Source organism: Oncorhynchus masou, chromosome 16 (genome assembly GCF_036934945.1).
Source record: "Oncorhynchus masou masou isolate Uvic2021 chromosome 16, UVic_Omas_1.1, whole genome shotgun sequence".
Classification (NCBI taxonomy): Eukaryota; Metazoa; Chordata; class Actinopteri; order Salmoniformes; family Salmonidae; genus Oncorhynchus; species Oncorhynchus masou.
The window spans coordinates 21,428,395-21,448,205 of NC_088227.1; the positions used below are offsets into that span (position 1 = coordinate 21,428,395).

The 19,811-nt window shown below is 41.2% G+C and overlaps 1 protein-coding gene across 1 annotated transcript; it reads left to right on the forward strand.

Annotated features, from left to right (window-relative positions):
* The first annotated feature begins 1,558 nt into the window (after positions 1 to 1,558).
* Positions 1,559 to 18,260, forward strand: LOC135557646 (adhesion G protein-coupled receptor F5-like). The gene is made up of 20 exons (XM_064991122.1): positions 1,559 to 1,708; positions 2,287 to 2,387; positions 2,719 to 2,767; positions 3,634 to 3,792; positions 3,968 to 4,135; positions 4,271 to 4,306; positions 4,398 to 4,556; positions 4,706 to 4,861; positions 4,969 to 5,004; positions 6,297 to 6,338; positions 6,545 to 6,639; positions 13,946 to 14,007; positions 14,461 to 14,573; positions 14,928 to 15,109; positions 15,272 to 15,442; positions 15,617 to 16,960; positions 17,154 to 17,195; positions 17,304 to 17,354; positions 17,577 to 17,637; positions 17,754 to 18,260. The coding sequence occupies exons 2-20, from the start codon at positions 2,289 to 2,291 to the stop codon at positions 17,804 to 17,806; spliced, it is 3,078 nt and encodes a 1,025-aa protein (XP_064847194.1). The 5' UTR covers positions 1,559 to 1,708; positions 2,287 to 2,288; the 3' UTR covers positions 17,807 to 18,260.
* The last annotated feature ends 1,551 nt before the right edge of the window (positions 18,261 to 19,811 follow it).

Consider the following 19,811-nt stretch of genomic DNA (forward strand, 5'->3'; position numbering starts at 1 on the left):
GTTCAGAGGAGACTGTGTGAATCCGGCCTTCGTGGTCGAATTGCTGCAAAGAAACCACTACTAAAGGACACCAATAATAAGAAGAGACTTGCTTGGTCCAAGAAACACGAGCAATGGACATTAGACGGGTGAAAATGTATCTTTTGGGCTAGAGTCCAAATTGTAGATTTTTGGTTACAACTGCTGTGTCTTTGCGAGGTGCGGTGTCGGTGAACGGAAGATCTCTGCATGTGTATTTCCCACTGTGAAGCATGGAGGAGGAGGTGTTATGGTGTGGAGGTGCTTTGTTGGTGTTTGTGATTTATTTAGAATTCAAGGCACACTTAACCAGCATGGCTACCACAGCATTCTGCAGTGATATGCCATCCCATCTGGTTTGTACTTAGTGGGACTATCATTTGTTTTACAACAGGACAATGACCAACACACTTCCAGGCTGTGTAGGGCTATTTTAATAAGAAGGAGAGTGATGCAGTGCTGCATCGGATGACCTGGCCTCCAAAATCCCCCGATCTTAACCAAATTGAGATGGTTTGTCGGACTGCAGAGTGAAGGAAAAACAGCCAATAAGTTCTCTGCATATGTGGGAACTCCTTCAAGACTGTTGGAAAAGCATTCCAGGTGAAGCTGGTTGAGAGAATGCCAAGAGTGTGCACAGCTGTCATCAAGGCAAAGGGTGGCTATTTGAAGATTCTCACATATAAAATACGTTTTTATTTGTGTAACACTTTTTTTGTTACTACATGATTCTATATGTGTTATTTCATAGTTGTGATGTCTTCACTATTATTCTACAATGTAGAAAATATAAAAAATAAAGGTCAGTAGTGTAATTCAACTGAAAACATTTGAGCAGTATTACACAGTATTACTTCTGTGCCGATAAAATGCCATTTGCAGTACACTAACTAAACATGATTTTACTCTGTTGTGTTTTAGGTGGTGAATTGTTGATTCTTTTTTTCACAATATTCAAATAATACAGAGGGTTAGGAAAGTAAACAATTGGCCTGGGGTTGTCCAGTGGTCTTGTGCTGGGGTGGAATGTCTCCCCATTATGCTTGCACCAATCCAATGCTTTTAAACAAGGCCTTTTGTCTTTTAGCAGGCCGTCGTCATTGTAAATAAGAATTTGTTCTGAACTTATTTGCCTAATTAAATAAAAGTAAAAAAATGGTGAGGCACTTCTGGATGAAGGGTATTGGAAAGCAGCCTAATTCTTTCACCACTCTCCCATATATCAATGTGTCCCCCCAGTCCCCTCTTGCTATTAACACCTCGAAATACGCCAAACCTGTAGTCACGTCCCTAATTCAACCTCCCTTTCACCCCCCCCCCCCCCCCGATCAGGCTAGCACTGGAGTAATATGATCACATTTTTGGATTCTAATCAAGATTCTGACTCAACTCAACTATGCTCTCACAGTTCAATGACAAAGAAGAGACGCCTAAACCTGTCAAGCAGGTGTCTTACACAGTGAGTGCCTTTATTATCTTTAATGACATGTTTTGATGTGGAATGTGGAATGTGGATAGCGAAAGGGATATGGAAGATAACTAGTCAGTTGTACAACTCAATACATTCAACTGAAATGTCTCTTCCGTAAAAACCCAACCTTTCTGAATCAGAGTACAGTGGGAAATTGGCAAGAGACACACAGAAACCGTTTTGCTCTTCCATGAGAAGTCAATTGAGAGAGTTGGAGGGGTAAGATTATAATTGTACACATTTTATGTTGAAATGATGTAAATGATTTGATTGAGTTCGTTTGTAAGTGTGACCTTTCACACTGTGTCACAATTATCATAATAAGTCATCTTTCTCATCTCTTATATGTACATATGTAGTATACAGATCCAGGAGTGCATGCTATGTGCGTCATTTTGAACATGAAGTTCAGATTAAACTGCATTTATTGCGATTGGATCAGTATGTACAGAAAAGATAAGTTAATATATTCACCAAAATGCAGCAGAGACGTGACCAACCATTTGGTCAGTCATATGTTTCCTTCTTCATCAGACTGCAAACATGTTCTTCTTAGCATTCCAATCAGGTTAATGAATATTAATAAGTAACATAATTAAGAAAACAGCCCATAAATACCTCAGCTGTCACCATAATTGGTGCTTATTTAGTTGTGTTTTATTGTATAATTTGTTTTGCAACCATGCTATCTCACAATCTGTACACCATCTGGTGTTCCATTGGGGGAAAACATCTCAAATATGTAATACTGACTGTATGATGTTTTGTTTTGTTTATCTGATGCTATATTCATACAGATATGGCCTCACCAAAGACAGTTTGGTACTTAGTCCTCTTGGTATTTTGCTCTAGTCTGGAAAAGCAAGATTGCTTGGAAACTCCAAATGTAACATCAGAGGTAAGAGGCCAGTAAATAAACTTCAAACACTTCAAAACATGTTCACAAGGCAATATTTAGCAATGTCTGAGAACTACAATATTGTTTGAGCTACATATCTTTAGGTGTATCACTATTAATATAATATGTTTCAAAACAGATTTGTTTGTTCGTTCCACTGGTGCAACTACAGCATGTATACATTATAATTACACAAACAGCACAGTTGTGTAACTGTATCCACATTGTAATAACAGTGCACATCCCTGTGTATCTACCAATTCAATAGATAAGGGGACTTTGAGTGTTAAAACACTTACTTCATTTGACGCATTAAATCTATCTTTTCCAGGAATCACCCACTGATGGATCACAAGTTCCTTCTAGAGAAAAGCGAGAGGGTGAGTCAGCTGTTTTGTTTCGTTTTCACTTGGTCTGCTCAACCTACGTTTCCGCCCCCAAGTGTGCTTGAATGTCACGCTCTGACCTTAGAGATCCTTTAAATTCTCTATTTTGGTTAGGTCAGGGTGTGACTAGGGTGGGCAATCTAGTTTTCCAATTTCTTTGTTTGGCCTGGTATGGTTCCCAATCAGAGGCAGCTGTCTATCGTTGTCTCTGATTGGGGATCATACTTAGGCAGCCTTTTGCCCACCTTAGTTTGTGGGATCTTGATTTTTGTATAGTTACTGTGTAGCCTGCAGAACATTACGTTCGTTTATATATATATTTTTTTTTATGGTGTTCATCTAATCAAGAAAGATGTTCGCCTACCATGCTGCACCTTGGTCTCCTCATTCAAATGACGAGCGTAACATTGAAGGCACCCTGGGGTGGCAGGGTAGCCTAGTGTTTAGAGCGTTGGACTAGTAACCGGAAGGTTGTGAGTTCAAACCCCCTGAGCGGACAAAGTACAATTCTGTCGTTCTGCCACTGAACAGGCAGTTAACCCACTGTTCCTAGGCCGTCATTGAAAATAAGAATTTGTTCTTAACTGACTTGCCTGGTTAAATAAATAAAAAATAGACCCTAGAAAATAGATTTTTTTTCTCACACAAATCCAGAACAAATATAACAATTTGTTTAGAAACTAACGTCGCTATTTATGTCACTGCTCTTTGCCATTGGATATTTGCTTTGTGGAGGACATTTGCTCTGTGCGGAATATTTGCTGTGTGCATGTTTTTATGTATATACATTTATTTTTATGGTCAACAAGAATTGTCCTTCGGGGACCATAAAGATCTCTTGAATTTAATTGTTTCCACAGTGACAACAACCATCTATGAGAAAGTTGGTGAAGTTGAGTTTGACGTCTATAATATTCCACTTGAAATCATACATTACCTAAAGTCCCATGTGAAAAGTGTAACCTACCCCATCCTGATCTCCAGTGTGTTAAATGTAACAGACATAAACATTACTACCGGTAAGAGTTTTTAATTGTTCTTTTTTTCTTCATTTTATAAAAGGTTCAAGACCTACAGGGCTCATGTGTTAGTGAAGGGTGTATTTAAAAAACTAACTTGGACGTTGTTGGTCTCAGAAGAAACCGCTGTATCTCCATGTTGAGGATGTTCAATCCACTTCCCCTCAATTCACAGAATGCTCCTCAGACCCCAGTGGATTCAGGTGCAGATGTGAGGACCAGTATAGTTGGTCATGTGACCAGTGTTCCTCCAATGTGTCCTGTGATGAGATCGTTGATGGCAAAACATGTGGATGTCTCAATGACTATCCTTCTGATGGGAAGTTCTGTCAGCCAATCACAAGTAACTATTTGATTCTTACTTCCACTTGGTGTTTGACATTGTACCTGTTGTTGTAGTTGTATGTAGTTGTTTTTGGCAACGTCTCCCAGCTGCGTAATTCTTCTTGGTGACACGTCTTTTACCTAATCCCAACAGATCTTACTGCTTGTCCAAGTCCAACTACTACAGCAGGTATTCCAAGAAGTTACTCAAGCAGTAGATTACATTTACTGAAAATAATAGACATGCTTGTCATGATTTATTCAATTGTAATTTTCCATAGAGCCGTCAACCACTTATGGGGAAATTCTTGAAATTGAGTTGGACATGACAGATATTTCAGCTACATTGATAGATGTACTTAGGGCAAGTGTGAGTGGCCTGACCTACCCTGTCCTGATCTCCAATGTGTTAAGTGTAACAGAAGTGAACTTCACTACTGGTAAGAGATTTCTGTTGCTGTTGCTCAGTTGAGTTTTAATTCCTGCATTGTAAAATATATTCAACAACTGGTTCAGATATTTTCAAATAGTTGGTTTCACAGAAAACATTGATATGGTGATGTTCAATCCACTCTCCTTTCATTCACAGCATGCTACCCAAACAACACATGCAGATGTGAGGATCAGTATGGTTGGTCATGTGACCAGTGTCTCTCTTATGGGTCCTGTGACAACATCAATGATGACTCCTGTGGATGTATCAAAGCCATTCCTTCTTATGGACCGTTTTGTCAGCCAATCACGAGTAACTCTTTTCCTTTCCACCTCCACTGTGCTAGTTTAATCAATGTTTATGTATTCTTTCAGCAACATTTAAACTCTAAGCTTACCCCTATCTCCTTTACCACATAGATCTGACGGCTTGTACAACACCATCTCCAACACCAGGTATGAGACCGTTACTAATGAAAATGTAATTAACAACAGTGTTATTGTACTAATTAGAGTAAGATCAACTTGCCATGGTGTTATCCATAGCTGTATATTTACTTGAGACCTACAGCTGTAAGCCAACAAGCTGTAAAACAGATTAGAGAACCAGCCAGCATCATAATCATCTCACATTTCTCTGCTACCACAACTTTTCCAGTAGAAGAGGAAACAAGTACTGGTTTTACACAATATTCGATGTATTTCAAATATATGTAACAGTGTCAAAAATATGTCTAACAGTGTCAAAAATGGACAATTACAATTATTCTAACAATCAATCTTTATTTTGATTAATTAAAATCTTTATTTTGATTAATTGATTAATTATTGCAATAATGAAACTGTAGACCCGACACTCTTGAGTGTGTTGCAGAGAGCTTAACCTTCACAGAAACTGCTGGTTCTTATATAGCTGACACTAAAAATAGTCATGGTTGGTTCCACCCATCCCAGGCAGATTGGGTGCCTGGTAAGCCACCTTGGGCTTATCTTGTGGTTATCTTGGGGCGGCACCGTAGCTGCAAGTTCAAATACCAGAGCTGACAAGGTACAAATCTGTCATTCTGCCCCTGAACAAGGCAGTTAATCCACTGTTCCTAGGCTGTCATTGAAAATAAGAATTTGTTCTTATTTGACTTGCCTAGTTAAATAAAGGTAAAATAAATGAAATAAAATCTGCACCTGGTGTTGATTTTACCCCTAACCCGGATTAGTTTCACATATGCCAGCATGTTAAGGAATGAATATGGTTTTGTTCTACTGCTCCAGGCTATCTCTATCTTGATTACACCCACCACATCTTGTCTATGGAATGCTAGCTGTAGATCAATTGTCAGCTCAAGCTATCTCTAGTGATCATACGCCCACAGCATTAGTAGAACAAAAATGTCTTACTATTCGTTAAGTATTAATATCAAACAAATCAGGTAAATACAAAGTTCTCTCACAATAGTTACTGTACATAACTACTCTGTTAATCAAAATGCAATCATTCAGTGATACACAGAAATGTCAGTAAAATAAATACTTTTACGCGTTAGTGCCAACAATAAAGCAGTCCACAGCAAGTTCAACAACTCCAACAACCCCCTCCAATACAACATCAAAGAAACAAATCAATAATGTCATTTCATTGGACCTACGGTATTTCCTTGTGGTATTATTGAGTCGGGCATCACCAATATTCCAGTTACACCAATGTGTTATATATCATGTTTTTATGTTCCACTGTGCCTCTTTGCCAACAGCAACTACAACAACTACAACGACACCCTCCAGTACTACATCAAGTATACAAATCTATAATCTAATTTAATTTGACCTATTTCCTTGTTACATGTTTGAAAGAAGTTTGACATAACCAATATTCCAGTTACACTAATGTGTTCAATATATTGTTTTCTGTTCCACTGTGCCCTAGTACAAACAACAAAACAGTCAACAGTCAACAATTTCAACTTTCGCATTCTTATATTTTGTTATGTTTATCTTTTAGAAAACACACTGAACCTTCAATTTACTATGGACATCAAATTTGAGCCCATCTTTAATGATGTAAATAATGCAATGTTCAAAGATATTGATCAAACTGTGAGTATACTATATTCCCTCATCCCTATCACAATGTCCATGTGCTGTAATGTAAAGTGACAACCTGGACTTAGGGGTAGATGTAACATAGTAAACGTAAGTAGGTCTCACTCCGTTTAGTGTGATACATGTTATATTTTATGTATTAATTTGTGGATGTCTATTATTAATTTCATGTGATATATGACAAATTACAATTCACATGATATGTGACAAATTACAATTTGTTGTGGCTAACATTAGCTCGGTGGCTAGTTGGCACATTTTTGCGAAGCTAGGGTAATGTTAGGTTTAAGGTTAACGTTCATGTTCATGTTCAGATTAAGGTTAATGTGAGGGGAAGGGTTATCTAACATGCTAAGTAGTTGCAAAGTAGCTAAAAAAGTATTAAGTTGTTGCACAGTTGCTAATTAGCTAAAATGCAAAAGTTGTCGATGATGTGATTTGAATATGACCCGACCAATCTCCTGTGTTTAAAGGGAAATGAAAAGGGAAAGGGGAATACCTAGTCAGCTGTACAACTGAATGCTTTAAACTGAATGCTTTCAACTGAAATGTGTCTCCCGCATTTAACCCAACCCCTCTATCTTAAAGGAAAAATCCACCTAAAACCACTCATTGCTTTAAAAATGTATCAATTGACAAATTCGGCACATTTGAGCAAACTTCTGGCAGACTTGATACAAAATATTGTGCAGTAATGTAGTTCTTCACTGGATCCATGTGAAAATTTGCAGAAACACTGCTTCCATCTGGTGGCAGAAACCAAGAAAATATTTACTCTTGCATTTCAAAGATGGAACAAAAATCAAAAAACAAACGCATGTTTTTTTGTTTGTATTATCTTTTATCAGATCTGTGTTATACTCTCCTACACTCATTTCACATTTCCACAAACGTCAGGGTTTCCTTTTAAATGTTATCAAGAATATGCATATCCTTGCTTCAAGTCGTGAGCAAGAGACAGTTAGATTTGGGTATGTCATTTTAGGAGAAAATTGAAAAAAATATATAAAATCATTAAGAGTGTTAAATAAAGTCACAGTGTTAAATAACACTAAAATATGAGAACAATATATTCGTGAACAAGTGATTAATTTTGGCATTTTAATAAGGTTGGTAGCAACATGGAAACTCATTGTAGAAATCTGTTGCAGCTCAAGTCGACTACAAAATCCACGATGCAATGCACTCTCTGTGGGCTGGCTGGCTAGCTCGCTTGCAAACGTAGGTGCACACAATAATACCAAAGACATTATCAATATGTAACATAGCTAGTTAGCTGTAAAATCGCCTAAACAAACTGCACTGTCAGTTTAGGAGTATACAATCTCAACATGCTTAACCTGCAGATATACTTTTGAAGTGATGGGAAGTGTTGCCTATGCTACGTCAATGGGCCACACGTTCAATGGGCCCATGAATCATGACATTTCGTACTTTCTAATAAAATAGGCACTTTTCTCAATATATACACTGACTTTGAGAAGGGATTGCATGATGATTAGCTTAGCAACCGTGTGACGCAGCATGACAACGTGAATGTGATATCTTTGGCAACAGCACCATGCAATGCCTTGGACTAAAGAGGCAGACCAATAGGGAAAATGTGCTAGAACGTCTGTACAATTACACATTCCTCGAGGTATGAATATCGCAAAAATATGATCAATGGCCCATTCGAGAGAAGACATCCTCCCAAATTATTACATCGGCCAGTATTGAAATCTGACATATGTTGTAGACTTTTTCGCAATCTGAAAGTCATATTCCTATTAACTTCCATGGTAGTGAGGGCAATTTTATCATGGTGCTACGTCATACCGGACATATTTCTGTCTGCTTGAATTGTCACGCCCTGGTCTAAGAATTTTGTGTTTTGTCTTCATTTATTTGGTCAGGCCAGGGTGTGGCGTGGGTTTTTTGTATGTGGTGTGTTTGTATTGGGATTGAAGCTTAGTGTGGTGTTCTAGTTAAGTCTATGGCTGTCTGAAGTGGTTCTCAATCAGAGGCAGGTGTTTATCGTTGTCTCTGATTGGGAACCATATTTAGGCAGCCATATTCTTTGAGTGTGTCGTGGGTGATTGTCCTTAGTGTCCTGATGTCCCTGTTCTGTGTTTATTTACACCAGTATAGACTGTTTCGGTTTTTGTTACATTCATTGTGTTTGTTGTTTTTGTATTGATTCGTGTTCATGTTTGTTTATTAACCTCTTACACTTATGGTGGCGCTATTTCATTTTTGGAAGAAAAACGTTCCCGTTTTAAACAAGATATTTTGTCACAAAAAGATGCTCGACTATGCATATAATTGCTACTGTTCGAAAGAAAACACTCTGACGTGTCCAGAAATACAAATATCTTCTCTGTGCGTGCCCTTTAACGTGAGCTTCAGGCAAAACCAAGATGACTTGGCATCCAGGAAATGACAAGGATTTTGAGGCTCTGTCTTTCATGATCTCCTTATATGGCTGTGAACGCAAGAGGAATGAGTCTGCCCTTTCTGTCGTTTCCCCAAGGTGTCTGCAGCATTGTGACGTATTTGTAGGCAGATCGTTGGAAGATTGACCATAAGAGACCACATTTACCACGTGTCCGCCCGGTGTCCTGCGCCGAAATTGGTGCGCAAAAGTCACCTGCCAGTATTTTTCCATGGGGCACAGAGAGAGAAGCAAGCTTCCACGAACTGCATGTCAATGAAGAGATATGTGAAAAAACACCTTGAGGATTGATTCCAAACAACGTTTGCCATGTTTCGGTCGATATTATGTAGTTAATCCGGAAAAAGTTTCACATTGTAGGTGACTGCATTTTCGGTTCGTTTCGGTAGCCAGGCGCAATGTAGAAAACGGAACGATTTCTCCTACACACAGACGCTTTCAGGAAACACTGCGCATTTGGTATGTGGCTGGGAGTCTCCTCATTGAAAACATCAGAAGCTCTTCAAAGGTAAATGATTTTATTTATTTGGTTATCTGGCTTTTGTGAAAATGTTGCGTGCTACATGCTACACAAAATGCTATGCTAGCTTTGCATACTCTTACACAAATTAGTCAATTTCTATGGTTCAAAAGCATATTTTGAAAATCTGAGATGACAGTGTTGTTAAGAAAAGGCTAAGCATGAGAGCAAACGCATTATTTTAATTTTATTTGCGATTTTCAGAAATCGTTAACGTTGCGTTATGCTAATGAGCCTGAGGCTTAGTCACAATCCCGGATCCGGGATGGGGAGTTTCAAGAGGTTAAACATGGATCGTAATCTACACGCCGCATTTTGGTCCGACTCTCCATCACACCTAGAAAACCGTAACAGAATCACCCACCACAACAGGACCAAGCGGCGTGTCAACAGGCAGGAGCAGCAGGAGAAGCAACAGCGGCAGCAGGAGCAACAAAATGAGGAATGGACATGGGAGTATGTTTTGGATGGCAAGGGTTGCTACACATGGGAGGAAATACTGTCTGGAAGAGATCGCCTCCCATGGGAACAGGTGGAGGCACTTAGGAGAGCAGAGGCAGCCGGAGAGAGGAGCCGGCGTTATGAGGGAACACGGTTGGCAAGGAAGCCCGGGAGTCAGCCCCAAAAATGTATTGGGGGGCTCACAGGGAGTATGGCGACGCTAGGTAGGAGACCTACGCCAACTTCCTGTGGTTATCGGGGGGCTAGAGAGACCGGGCAGGCACCGTGTTATGCTGTGGTGCGCACGGTGTCTCCAGTGCGGGTGCATAGCCCTTGCGGTACATTCCAGCTCCGCGTATCGGCCGGGCTAGAGTGAGCGTCGAGCCAAATGCCATGAAGCCGGCTCTACGCATCTGGTCCCCAGTGCGTCTCCTTGGGCCGGCTTACATGGCACCAGCCTTGCGCACGGTGTCCCCGGTTCGCCTGCATAGCCCAGTGCGGGCTACTCCACCTCGGTCCAGTCTACCCTGTACCACCTCCATGCACCAGCCCTCCGGTGGCAGCTCGTGTCCTCGGCCCAGTACCACCAGTGCCAGCACCACGCATCAGGACTACAGTGCGCCTCGCCTCTCCAGCGCTGCCAGAGCCTTCCTCCTCTCCTGCGCTGCCGGAGTCTCCCGCCTGTTCAGCGCTGCCAGAGCCTTTCTCCTCTCCTGCGCTGCCGGAGTCTCCCGCTTGTCCATCACTGCCAGAGCCTTCCGCCTCTACAGCGCTGCCGGAGTCTCCTGCCTGTTCAGCGCAGCAAGAGCCGCCAGTCTGCATGGAGCAGCCAGAGCGCCCGTCTGCATGGTACAGCCAGAGCTGCCAGTCTGCATGGAGCAGCCAGAGCTGTCGGTCTGCATGGAGCAGCCAGAGCTGCCAGTATGCACAGAACAGCTAGAGATTTCAGTCTGCAAGGAGCTGTCAGTCTGCATGGAGCAGCCAGAGCTGTCGGTCTGCATGGAGCAGCCAGAGCGCCCGTCTGCATGGTGCAGCCAGAGCTGCCAGTCTGCATGGAGCAGCCAGAGCTGCCGGTCTGCATGGAGAAGCCAGAGCTGTCAGTATGCATGGAGCAGCTAGAGCTGCCAGTCTGCAAGGAGCTGCCAGTCTGCAAGGAGCTGCCAGTCTGCAAGGAGCTGCCAGAGCTGCCGGTCTGCATGGAGCTGCCAGAGCTGCCAGTCTGCAAGAAGCCGCCAGAGCTGCCATTCTGCAAGAAGCCGCCAAAGCTGCCAGTCTGCATGGAGCAGCCAGAGCCGTCAGTCAGTATGGAGCAGCCAGAGCCGTCAGTCAGCATGGAGCAGCCAGAGCCGCCAGTCAGCATGGAGCAGCCAGAGCCGCCAGTCAGCCAGACTCTTCCAGATCCGCCAGTCAGCCAGACTCTTCCAGATCCGCCAGTCAGCCAGACTCTTCCAGATCTGCCAGTCAGCCAGACTCTTCCAGATCCGCCAGTCAGCCAGACTCTTCCAGATCCGCCAGTCAGACAGACTCTTCCAGATACGTCAGTCTGCCAGGATCCGCCAGTCAGCCAGACTCTTCCAGATCTGCCAGTCAGCCAGACTCTTCCAGATCCGCCAGTCAGCCAGACTCTTCCAGATCCGCCAGTCAGCCAGACCCTTCTAGATACGTCAGTCTGCCAGGATCCGCCAGTCAGCCAGACCCTTCCAGATCTGCCAGTCAGCCAGACTCTTCCAGGTCTGCCAGTCAGCCAGACTCTTCCAGTTCCGCCAGTCAGCCAAACTCTTCCAGATCCGCCAGTTAGCCAGGATCTGCCAGAACCGCCAGCCAGCCAGGATCTGCCAGATCCAACTACCTGCCTTAGCTTCCGCTCAGTGCTGAGCTTCCTCTCAGTGCTAGGCATCCTCTCAGTGCTGAGGTTCCTCTCAGTGCTGAGCTTCCTCTCAGTGCTGAGCTTCGTCTCAGTGCTGAGCTTCCCCTCAGTCCCGAGCTACCCCTCAGTCCCGAGCTGCCTCAGTCCAGTGGGTTTCTGGGTGAGGACTACTAGGCCATGGTCGGCGGCGAGGGTGGACTATCCAAGGACGCGAGGAGGAGGGACTAAGACGCCCACCCGGACCCTCCCCTATGGTTTTTGGTGTGCGTCCGGGAGTCCGCACCTTGGGGGGGAGGTTCTGTCACGCCCTGGTCGAAGTATTTTGTGTTTTGTCTTCATTTATTTGGTCAGGCCAGGGTGTTTATCGTTGTCTCTGATTGGGAACCATATTTAGGCAGCCATATTATTTGAGTATGTCGTGGGTGATTGTCCTTAGTGTCCTGATTTCCTTATGTCCCTGTTCTGTGTTTATTTACACCAGTATAGGCTGTTTCGGTTTTCGTTACGTTCATTGTGTTTATTGTTTTTTTATTGATTTGTGTTCACGTTGGTTTATTAAACATGGATCGTAATCTACACGCCGCATTTTGGTCCGACTCTCCATCACACCTAGAAAACCGTAACATGAATGCCAATAACTCAGATAAACATGAAACAACCCAGGGAATAGATAGAACAACAGTCAGAGATGCACAAAAACAATAAAGCATTCAAAATGGGTGAACCTTTGCTGTAAGCTGGGTGTACACTACACATGATTTTGGACCCGATTTAACTGTCCCAGGAAACCCACTGGGCACACACATGTTGAATAAATGTTGTTTCCATGTCATTTCAGTGAAATTACGTTGAACCAACGTGGAATAGATGTTGAATTGACGTCTGTGCCCAGTGGAACGTTTTTGAGATCGGAGACAAAATCCCCAAGTCGTTGCCTACTCGGGGCAAGCGGCTGTCACCTACGCTCGTTTAATGTGAGCCGGTCAGAGACTCAATCTGAGGACTACCTCTTTGAGCCGTCCCAGACATCCCAATATTTTCAATCATTTGATTTTATCAGCGCAAAATCTGCAGCGCTCTTGTAGTGTGAGATGTGCAACGACAAGTTTTAAGAACAGTGATCAGCAGTAACCAATGAGAGCTCGCCAGAGAAGAAACCAAAGATGATGACGTTGTGTTGCATCACACTGAATGTGTAGACTCTCGAGCAAGTGCGATGACTACTACCAGTATGCATTTATAAATTGTCTTTACCAAAGCCAATGTGTCAAATCGTTACAGCTCTGAAGTTCACAAACAATGTTATTCAATTCAAAATGGATTGGCTAAATATTTTAACTCTGTATGACACACATGAATGTCTGACTGGTAACGGTAATGAGGCTACTTTGAGCCACAGCTCGTTCTAGCAACGTTAACAATCTAATCACATCATCACATCATTGTTTTGGCGAGACAGTGTGATATAGAGAATCCTCACAACCAAGTGAAGAATATTGTATTCCCCCCCCCCCCATCTGTGTCACATTGTTTAGTGTGCGCAACGCTACTTTGTTAATGTGAGAGGCTCAGAGATGTTAGGATTTTGAAAGTCATGTCGTGTACACCCAGCATTATGTAACCATTCCAAATATGGCATATACTAATTAGAGTGTTACATGTATACATATATAAGTAGGATCTTATTTTGATCACCCTGTAGCAGGAGAACTTGTAGTATACTTGTGGTTTGAAAAGGCTTCTAATGTTTTTACTTCACACGTTAACATTTCAGACTTGTATAAACCCTTACAAAAATGTTCATTCATTATAATCATAATTATTTTCCTGCTGTAGCAAACTGGCTAAAATGAAGACCCTACATCTGTATGTTAAGTCTAGTCCTTGAAACTAGGTTGGAAGTGTTACCATCATTTAATTTGATGAATCCATTCTACAACACGTTTCTGGTTTACTTCAGAGAGATTTCATTTCATGTCGTTTTCAAGTCTTTATTTTAAGTCACTGTTGATGAATAATAATCCACTGTCTCACACAGATAGTAGACATATATAAGAGAAACATGCGAGGCTTCATATCAGCAAAGTTAAATCGTTTAAAGTAAGTTCTGCCCCAGTGTTATTACCTCTATTCAAAATCTTTTACATTTTATGTTATTTCAAGCCTTCATTTCATGTGCTCGTAATTTGAATATTCAACTACTAAATGTCTCCTTTAATTGAGCCAATTTCTCAACTTTGAGTATAATGTATCTTTTCAATCCCTAGTGATTTTGAGGGATATATGGGCCCTAAAATACTTGTTGCACAAATGTAACGAATTGAAGGCTGCTAAGCAAAGCTGAAATACTAACCATTTAAATTGTGGCACTCAATGTCCAATATAATAAATACATTTTCAGTATACGCCTAAGAGACAAGAGTATCCCTTCAAAATGAAAAGGACTTGGGGTTGATGTTATACAGTGTATCTATGGGCTATTTTTGCTAATGTACACATGCATGCTATTCATTTGTGGATATGTTTTCTGATATTTCTTTCTCACATGAATAGGAGTGGAAGTGTTATTGCAGATTTTACTGTTATAACAACAATTGTCGATAATGTGGAAATTGCAAAAGCAAAAGCGGATATTGTCTCAACACTTGGAGAAAGATATAACATAAGTAAGTACTTGATTAGGTTAGTATTTGGTGGATTTGGTGGACCAAGTTAGATATTACTTGTCCTGAAAAGTATTTAGATCAGTTTAAACTGTGGCAGCAGTACATGTCAGTTGATTTTAGATTAATTGTTCACTTTCTTATGTCTGCTGTGCTTCAAAAATATTGTATCAAGAATTTCACTTAAATTTGCCTTCATGTAATTACATAATTCATGACATGTAATCTACAGTTTTAATATCTATAAAATTGCAATTCCAAATATTTTATAAAATATTGTATATTTATATATTTAAGGTGCATGTGGAGGAATCTTTTCACAACATGATTTCACAAATCTTATTCCATTTCTATCAGAGTTTATCTGCTTGAATGATGCGATCTTTGGCAATGGACAAGTTAATGAAAAAGTTGTAGTTTACTGCAAACCAGATGAAGTGGGTGAGAAGACTGCCATTTGTCAAGGAAATGGCTTGTTTTCAAATCGTGTGGACAACTGTGTCTTAAAAGAATTTCTTAACCTGTTTTCTTTATCTCAGGTAGTATGTTAACATATTTACAATTTTCACTGGATATAAAATATACTCTGTATTAAAATTGTTTAGTAATGATGGTAATTCTTTGTTACAGTTCTGTGTCAAGCATCAATCCTGAAATACATTTGTATTTTATCTGTCTTTCATCACTTTAAATCCACACAGGCTTTAGTGGGGACTGGTCTTCCAGACTTTTTGGAAAGACTCCGCAACAGCACATTTAACCTCCTGGATAGAATAGTTGCATCACCTGCAACTATTTCTACTATTGTTAATATTCTTAAAAATGTTGCAAATGTGTCCCGAAGTACCCCAATAAACAAACCATTGATGAAGGTATGTTGACATCAACAGTATCACTTTAAATAATTTAAAACAATTAAATTCAAAGGCATTCTAATGCTAATGTATTATTAAACCCTTAAAAGTTGAATTAGAGCACATACAGCATCATTTTTATTAGGATTTCAGTAATCCTGTACTAATTCTGATTTCTATCTTGATCTCTAGAATTTCCTGGAAACGGCAGGTGTACTTACTTCCAAAGGAGCAAAAGCCTCCTGGGATGTTCTAAACACCAACCTCAACAAAACCGAAAGCTCAGCCTTTCTGGGCACCGTTGAAACCATTTCCAATTTCCTTACCGATGACTTTTTTGACATAGAAACGCCAAGCATTTTTTTAAACAAAACCACAGTCAACAACTTATTCAATTTAAACTCGTCTGTTCTGATAGACATACCTGCATCTGAAGCTTCCTTCAATTCAATCACCATAATAACATTTGACTCCTTGGATAATGTTTTACCTGCGAGAAACAGCAGCAGTCCGAACAACACTGTCAACACCATCAACGGAAAAGTGGTTCTGGTGAAGGTGAATGGCACAGTCAAGAATGTGACGTTCCGTTTTGACGTACTGAACAAGACACTGGCCAATCCTCAGTGTGTTTTCTGGAACTTCAACCTTTTTGACGGCCTTGGAGGATGGGATGATAAAGGATGTGAACTGCAGTCTGAAAAGAACGGCACTGTCACCTGTCACTGTAATCATCTGACCTCCTTCTCCATTTTGATGTCGCCTTCCATTCCAGCTGTGTTGCGTGTTGCTTTGGAATTTATCACTTACATTGGAGTTGGCATATCAATGGGTTGCTTGGTCGTGTGTCTCATCATTGAGATGTTGGTATGGAATGCTGTGACTGGAAACAACACATCTTACATGCGTCATGTCTCTATAGTGAACATCGCCGTTTCCCTCCTGATTGCTGACATTTGGTTCATTATTGGTGCAGCAATTTCCGAAAATGAAAAAAAAGATCTACCTGCGTGTTCCACAGCAACATTTTTCATCCACTTTTTCTACCTGGCTCTGTTTTTCTGGATGTTGGTCTCAGGCCTTTTGCTGCTCTACCGGACTGTCATGGTGTTCTCTCACATGTCTAAACCAGCAATGTTGGCCTTCAGTTTTTCTTTGGGCTATGGAGCTCCCCTCATCATTGCTGTCATAACTATCGCAGTGACAGCCCCAGGGAAACAATACATCAGAGATAATGATGGGGTTTGCTGGCTTAACTGGACAGAGTCAAAGGCCCTTCTGGCTTTTGTGATCCCTGCCCTGACCATAGTGGTCATCAACCTTTTGATCCTGATTGTGGTTCTGTTCAAAATGCTGAGGAGAGGTGTGGGGGATGTTACTCAGCCAGATGAGAGAAATGCTTTGGTGGTCATCGCCAGGTGTCTGGCCATTCTGACTCCCTTCTTTGGTACTACCTGGGGACTAGGAGTAGGAACCATGACTACACCAAACAATCTAGGAATCCATATTGTGTTTGCAATCTTCAATTCATTACAGGTATTTAACTCAGTTAAATAACACTAGTAAATAACTGGTCCTCAGTAATTGACTTGAAATGTATATATTTTTTAAATGCATTAAATTCCCAATGGCATGTTATACTAATTTCAGATTTGGATGAATGTTTACAATTAAATATATACTGCATTTGGTATAGTAATTCCATCCTTCACCATGTTATCATTCAAAGGGTTTGTTCATCTTGGTATTTGGAACACTTTTGGACAAAAAGGTATGTTCCTGACTCACTTACTGATACCCCTCATATTACTGTATATATTGGAATGTGCTGTGCTCTGACAATTAATATATTTGATGAACTCCTTGTCTGTGCTTTCAGATCCGGGAAGCTCTGACAGGAAGGTCACAAGTGTCCTCCAACCGCACAAGGGTAAGGGCTTTTTTCAAACCACACGGCTGCATAATATAGTATGATCATGTTTACAATTAAGTATAACTTGTTATAAATCTAAATGATTTGTTACTGGCCACAACAGGTTTATTACACTATTGTCTATGCTTACTCATTGTATTTATCACTGTGATGAACATGTCAGGAAGTTTACTACCTTTAAGCTAGTATTGAATGTTTTATATTATATTCTCATTTCAGACCACAAGTGCTGCAACATCATCGTCAAGTGGTTTGGGATTTTTCCGGATACGGAGGAGAAGTAAGTCTATAGTGTAAAGCAATACTCTTTGGCAATTGGGCACAACTTCCCATTAAGTTGCCCTTATTCTACAGTATGTAGTACCATTGTTTGACCTATTGTTCCTACTGTTCCAGATGTTTTCAACGTTTCAGCAGCTCCAACATCCAGCACTACTGGTGCATCATAGACTCTCATGAACACTTAATTCAATGCAACAAATGTGATTATTATGAAATGATCTGACAATCAAAAGGCGTTGTCGCACATCATCAGTTGACGCACTGGGTTACAGTAGCTAACACCTTGAGTGTGACCTTGAAGTGACTGCCACTAAGATCTGACCCCAACTCTCAGTGACGTCATTGGTGGTTATGTCTAACACAAAGAGATTCATTATGAACTATATGGTATTTGAACTTTTTATCGGGATTGTTGAGTATTGTATTGAAAAAACATGATTATTATTTTTTGGGTGTGGGGGTGTTTAAATAAGAGTATTACTGTGTAAATTGATTAATCAGCTAACATGAATAATGGAGATTGTTTCAGAAATAACACATTACATTCTCTCTTTGAAAAAATTCACTGTTCATTTTGTCACAATTTATATTAAGTTTAATAAACATATGAAAGGTCTAAGACCAGTGGTGTCTATGTGGAATCTAAGACCAGTGGTGTCTATGTGGAGTCTAAGACCAGTGGTGTCTATGTGGAATCTAAGACCAGTGGTGTCTATGTGGAGTCTAAGACCAGTGGTGTCTATGTGGAGTCTAAGATCAGTGGTGTCAATGTGGAGTCTAAGACCAGTGGTGTCTATGTGGAGTCTAAGACCAGTGGTGTCTATGTGGAATCTAAGACCAGTGGTGTCTATGTGGAGTCTAAGACCAGTGGTGTCTATGTGGAATCTAAGACCAGTGGTGTCTATGTGGAATCTAAGACCAGTGGTGTCTATGTGGAGTCTAAGACCAGTGGTGTCTATGTGGAATCTAAGACCAGTGGTGTCTATGTGGAGTCTAAGACCAGTGGTGTCTATGTGGAGTCTAAGATCAGTGGTGTCAATGTGGAGTCTAAGACCAGTGGTGTCTATGTGGAGTCTAAGACCAGTGGTGTCTATGTGGAATCTAAGACCAGTGGTGTCTATGTGGAATCTAAGACCAGTGGTGTCTATGTGGAGTCTAAGACCAGTGGTGTCTATGTGGAATCTAAGACCAGTGGTGTCTATGTGGAGTCTAAGACCAGTGGTGTCTATGTGGAATCTAAGACCAGTGGTGTCTATGTGGAATCTAAGACCAGTGGTGTCTATGTGGAGTCTAAGACCAGTGGTGTCTATGTGGAATCTAAGACCAGTGGTGTCTATGTGGAGTCTAAGACCAGTGGTGTAAAGCACTTAAGAACAAATGCTTTACGGTATTACTTAAGTCATTTTATGGGGTATCTGTACTTTACTTTACTATTGATATTTTTGACAAATGTAACTTTTACTTCACTACATTCCTAAAGAAAATAATGTACTTATTACTCTATACATTTTCCCTGACACCCAAAAGTTCTCGTTACACGTTGAATGCTTAGCAGGACAGAAAATTTGTCCAATTCACACACTTATCAAGAGAACACATGGTCATCCCTACTGCCTCTGATCTGGCAGACTCACTAAACACAAATGCATTGTTTGTAATTGATGTCTTAGTGTTGGAGTGTACCCCTGGCTGTCTTTACATTTATTTTTAAATGCAGGAATTGCCGTAGAGCGCAGTGACAGAATTGTGTCAAGGCACAGATCTGGGGAAGCGTACCAAAAGATTTCAGCAGCATTGAAGATCACTAAGAACACAGTTGCTTCCATCATTCTTCAATGGAAGAAGATTGGAACCACCAAGACTTTTCTTAGAGCTGGCCACCTGGCCAAAATGAGCAATCAGGGGAGAAGAGCCTTGGTCAGGGAGGTGACCAAGAACCACAAAGCCTCTTAATCCAGAAGCCAGCCTCACCAATGTGCCGGAGGTAATACCCTACACCTGGCGACCATGTCACTGGGCCCGCCACAAGAGTCTCTGGCGCACAATGGGGCAAGGACATCCCTACCAGGATTGGACTTGAACCCAGAATCTCTGGTGGCACAGCTGGCACTGTGATGGAGTGCCTTAGATTACTGTGCCACAAGGGAGGCCATTAACGTTTGATTCTTAAGT

Bases quoted from the DNA above. Each gene is read 5' to 3' on its own strand.
- LOC135557646 (XM_064991122.1), top strand. From the start codon at position 2,289: ATGGCCTCACCAAAGACAGTTTGGTACTTAGTCCTCTTGGTATTTTGC. The intron at 4,557-4,705 runs GTAAGAGATTTC...TTTCATTCACAG, and splicing joins AGAAGTGAACTTCACTACTG to CATGCTACCCAAACAACACA. The intron at 6,339-6,544 runs GTATACAAATCT...TTTATCTTTTAG, and splicing joins ACCCTCCAGTACTACATCAA to AAAACACACTGAACCTTCAA.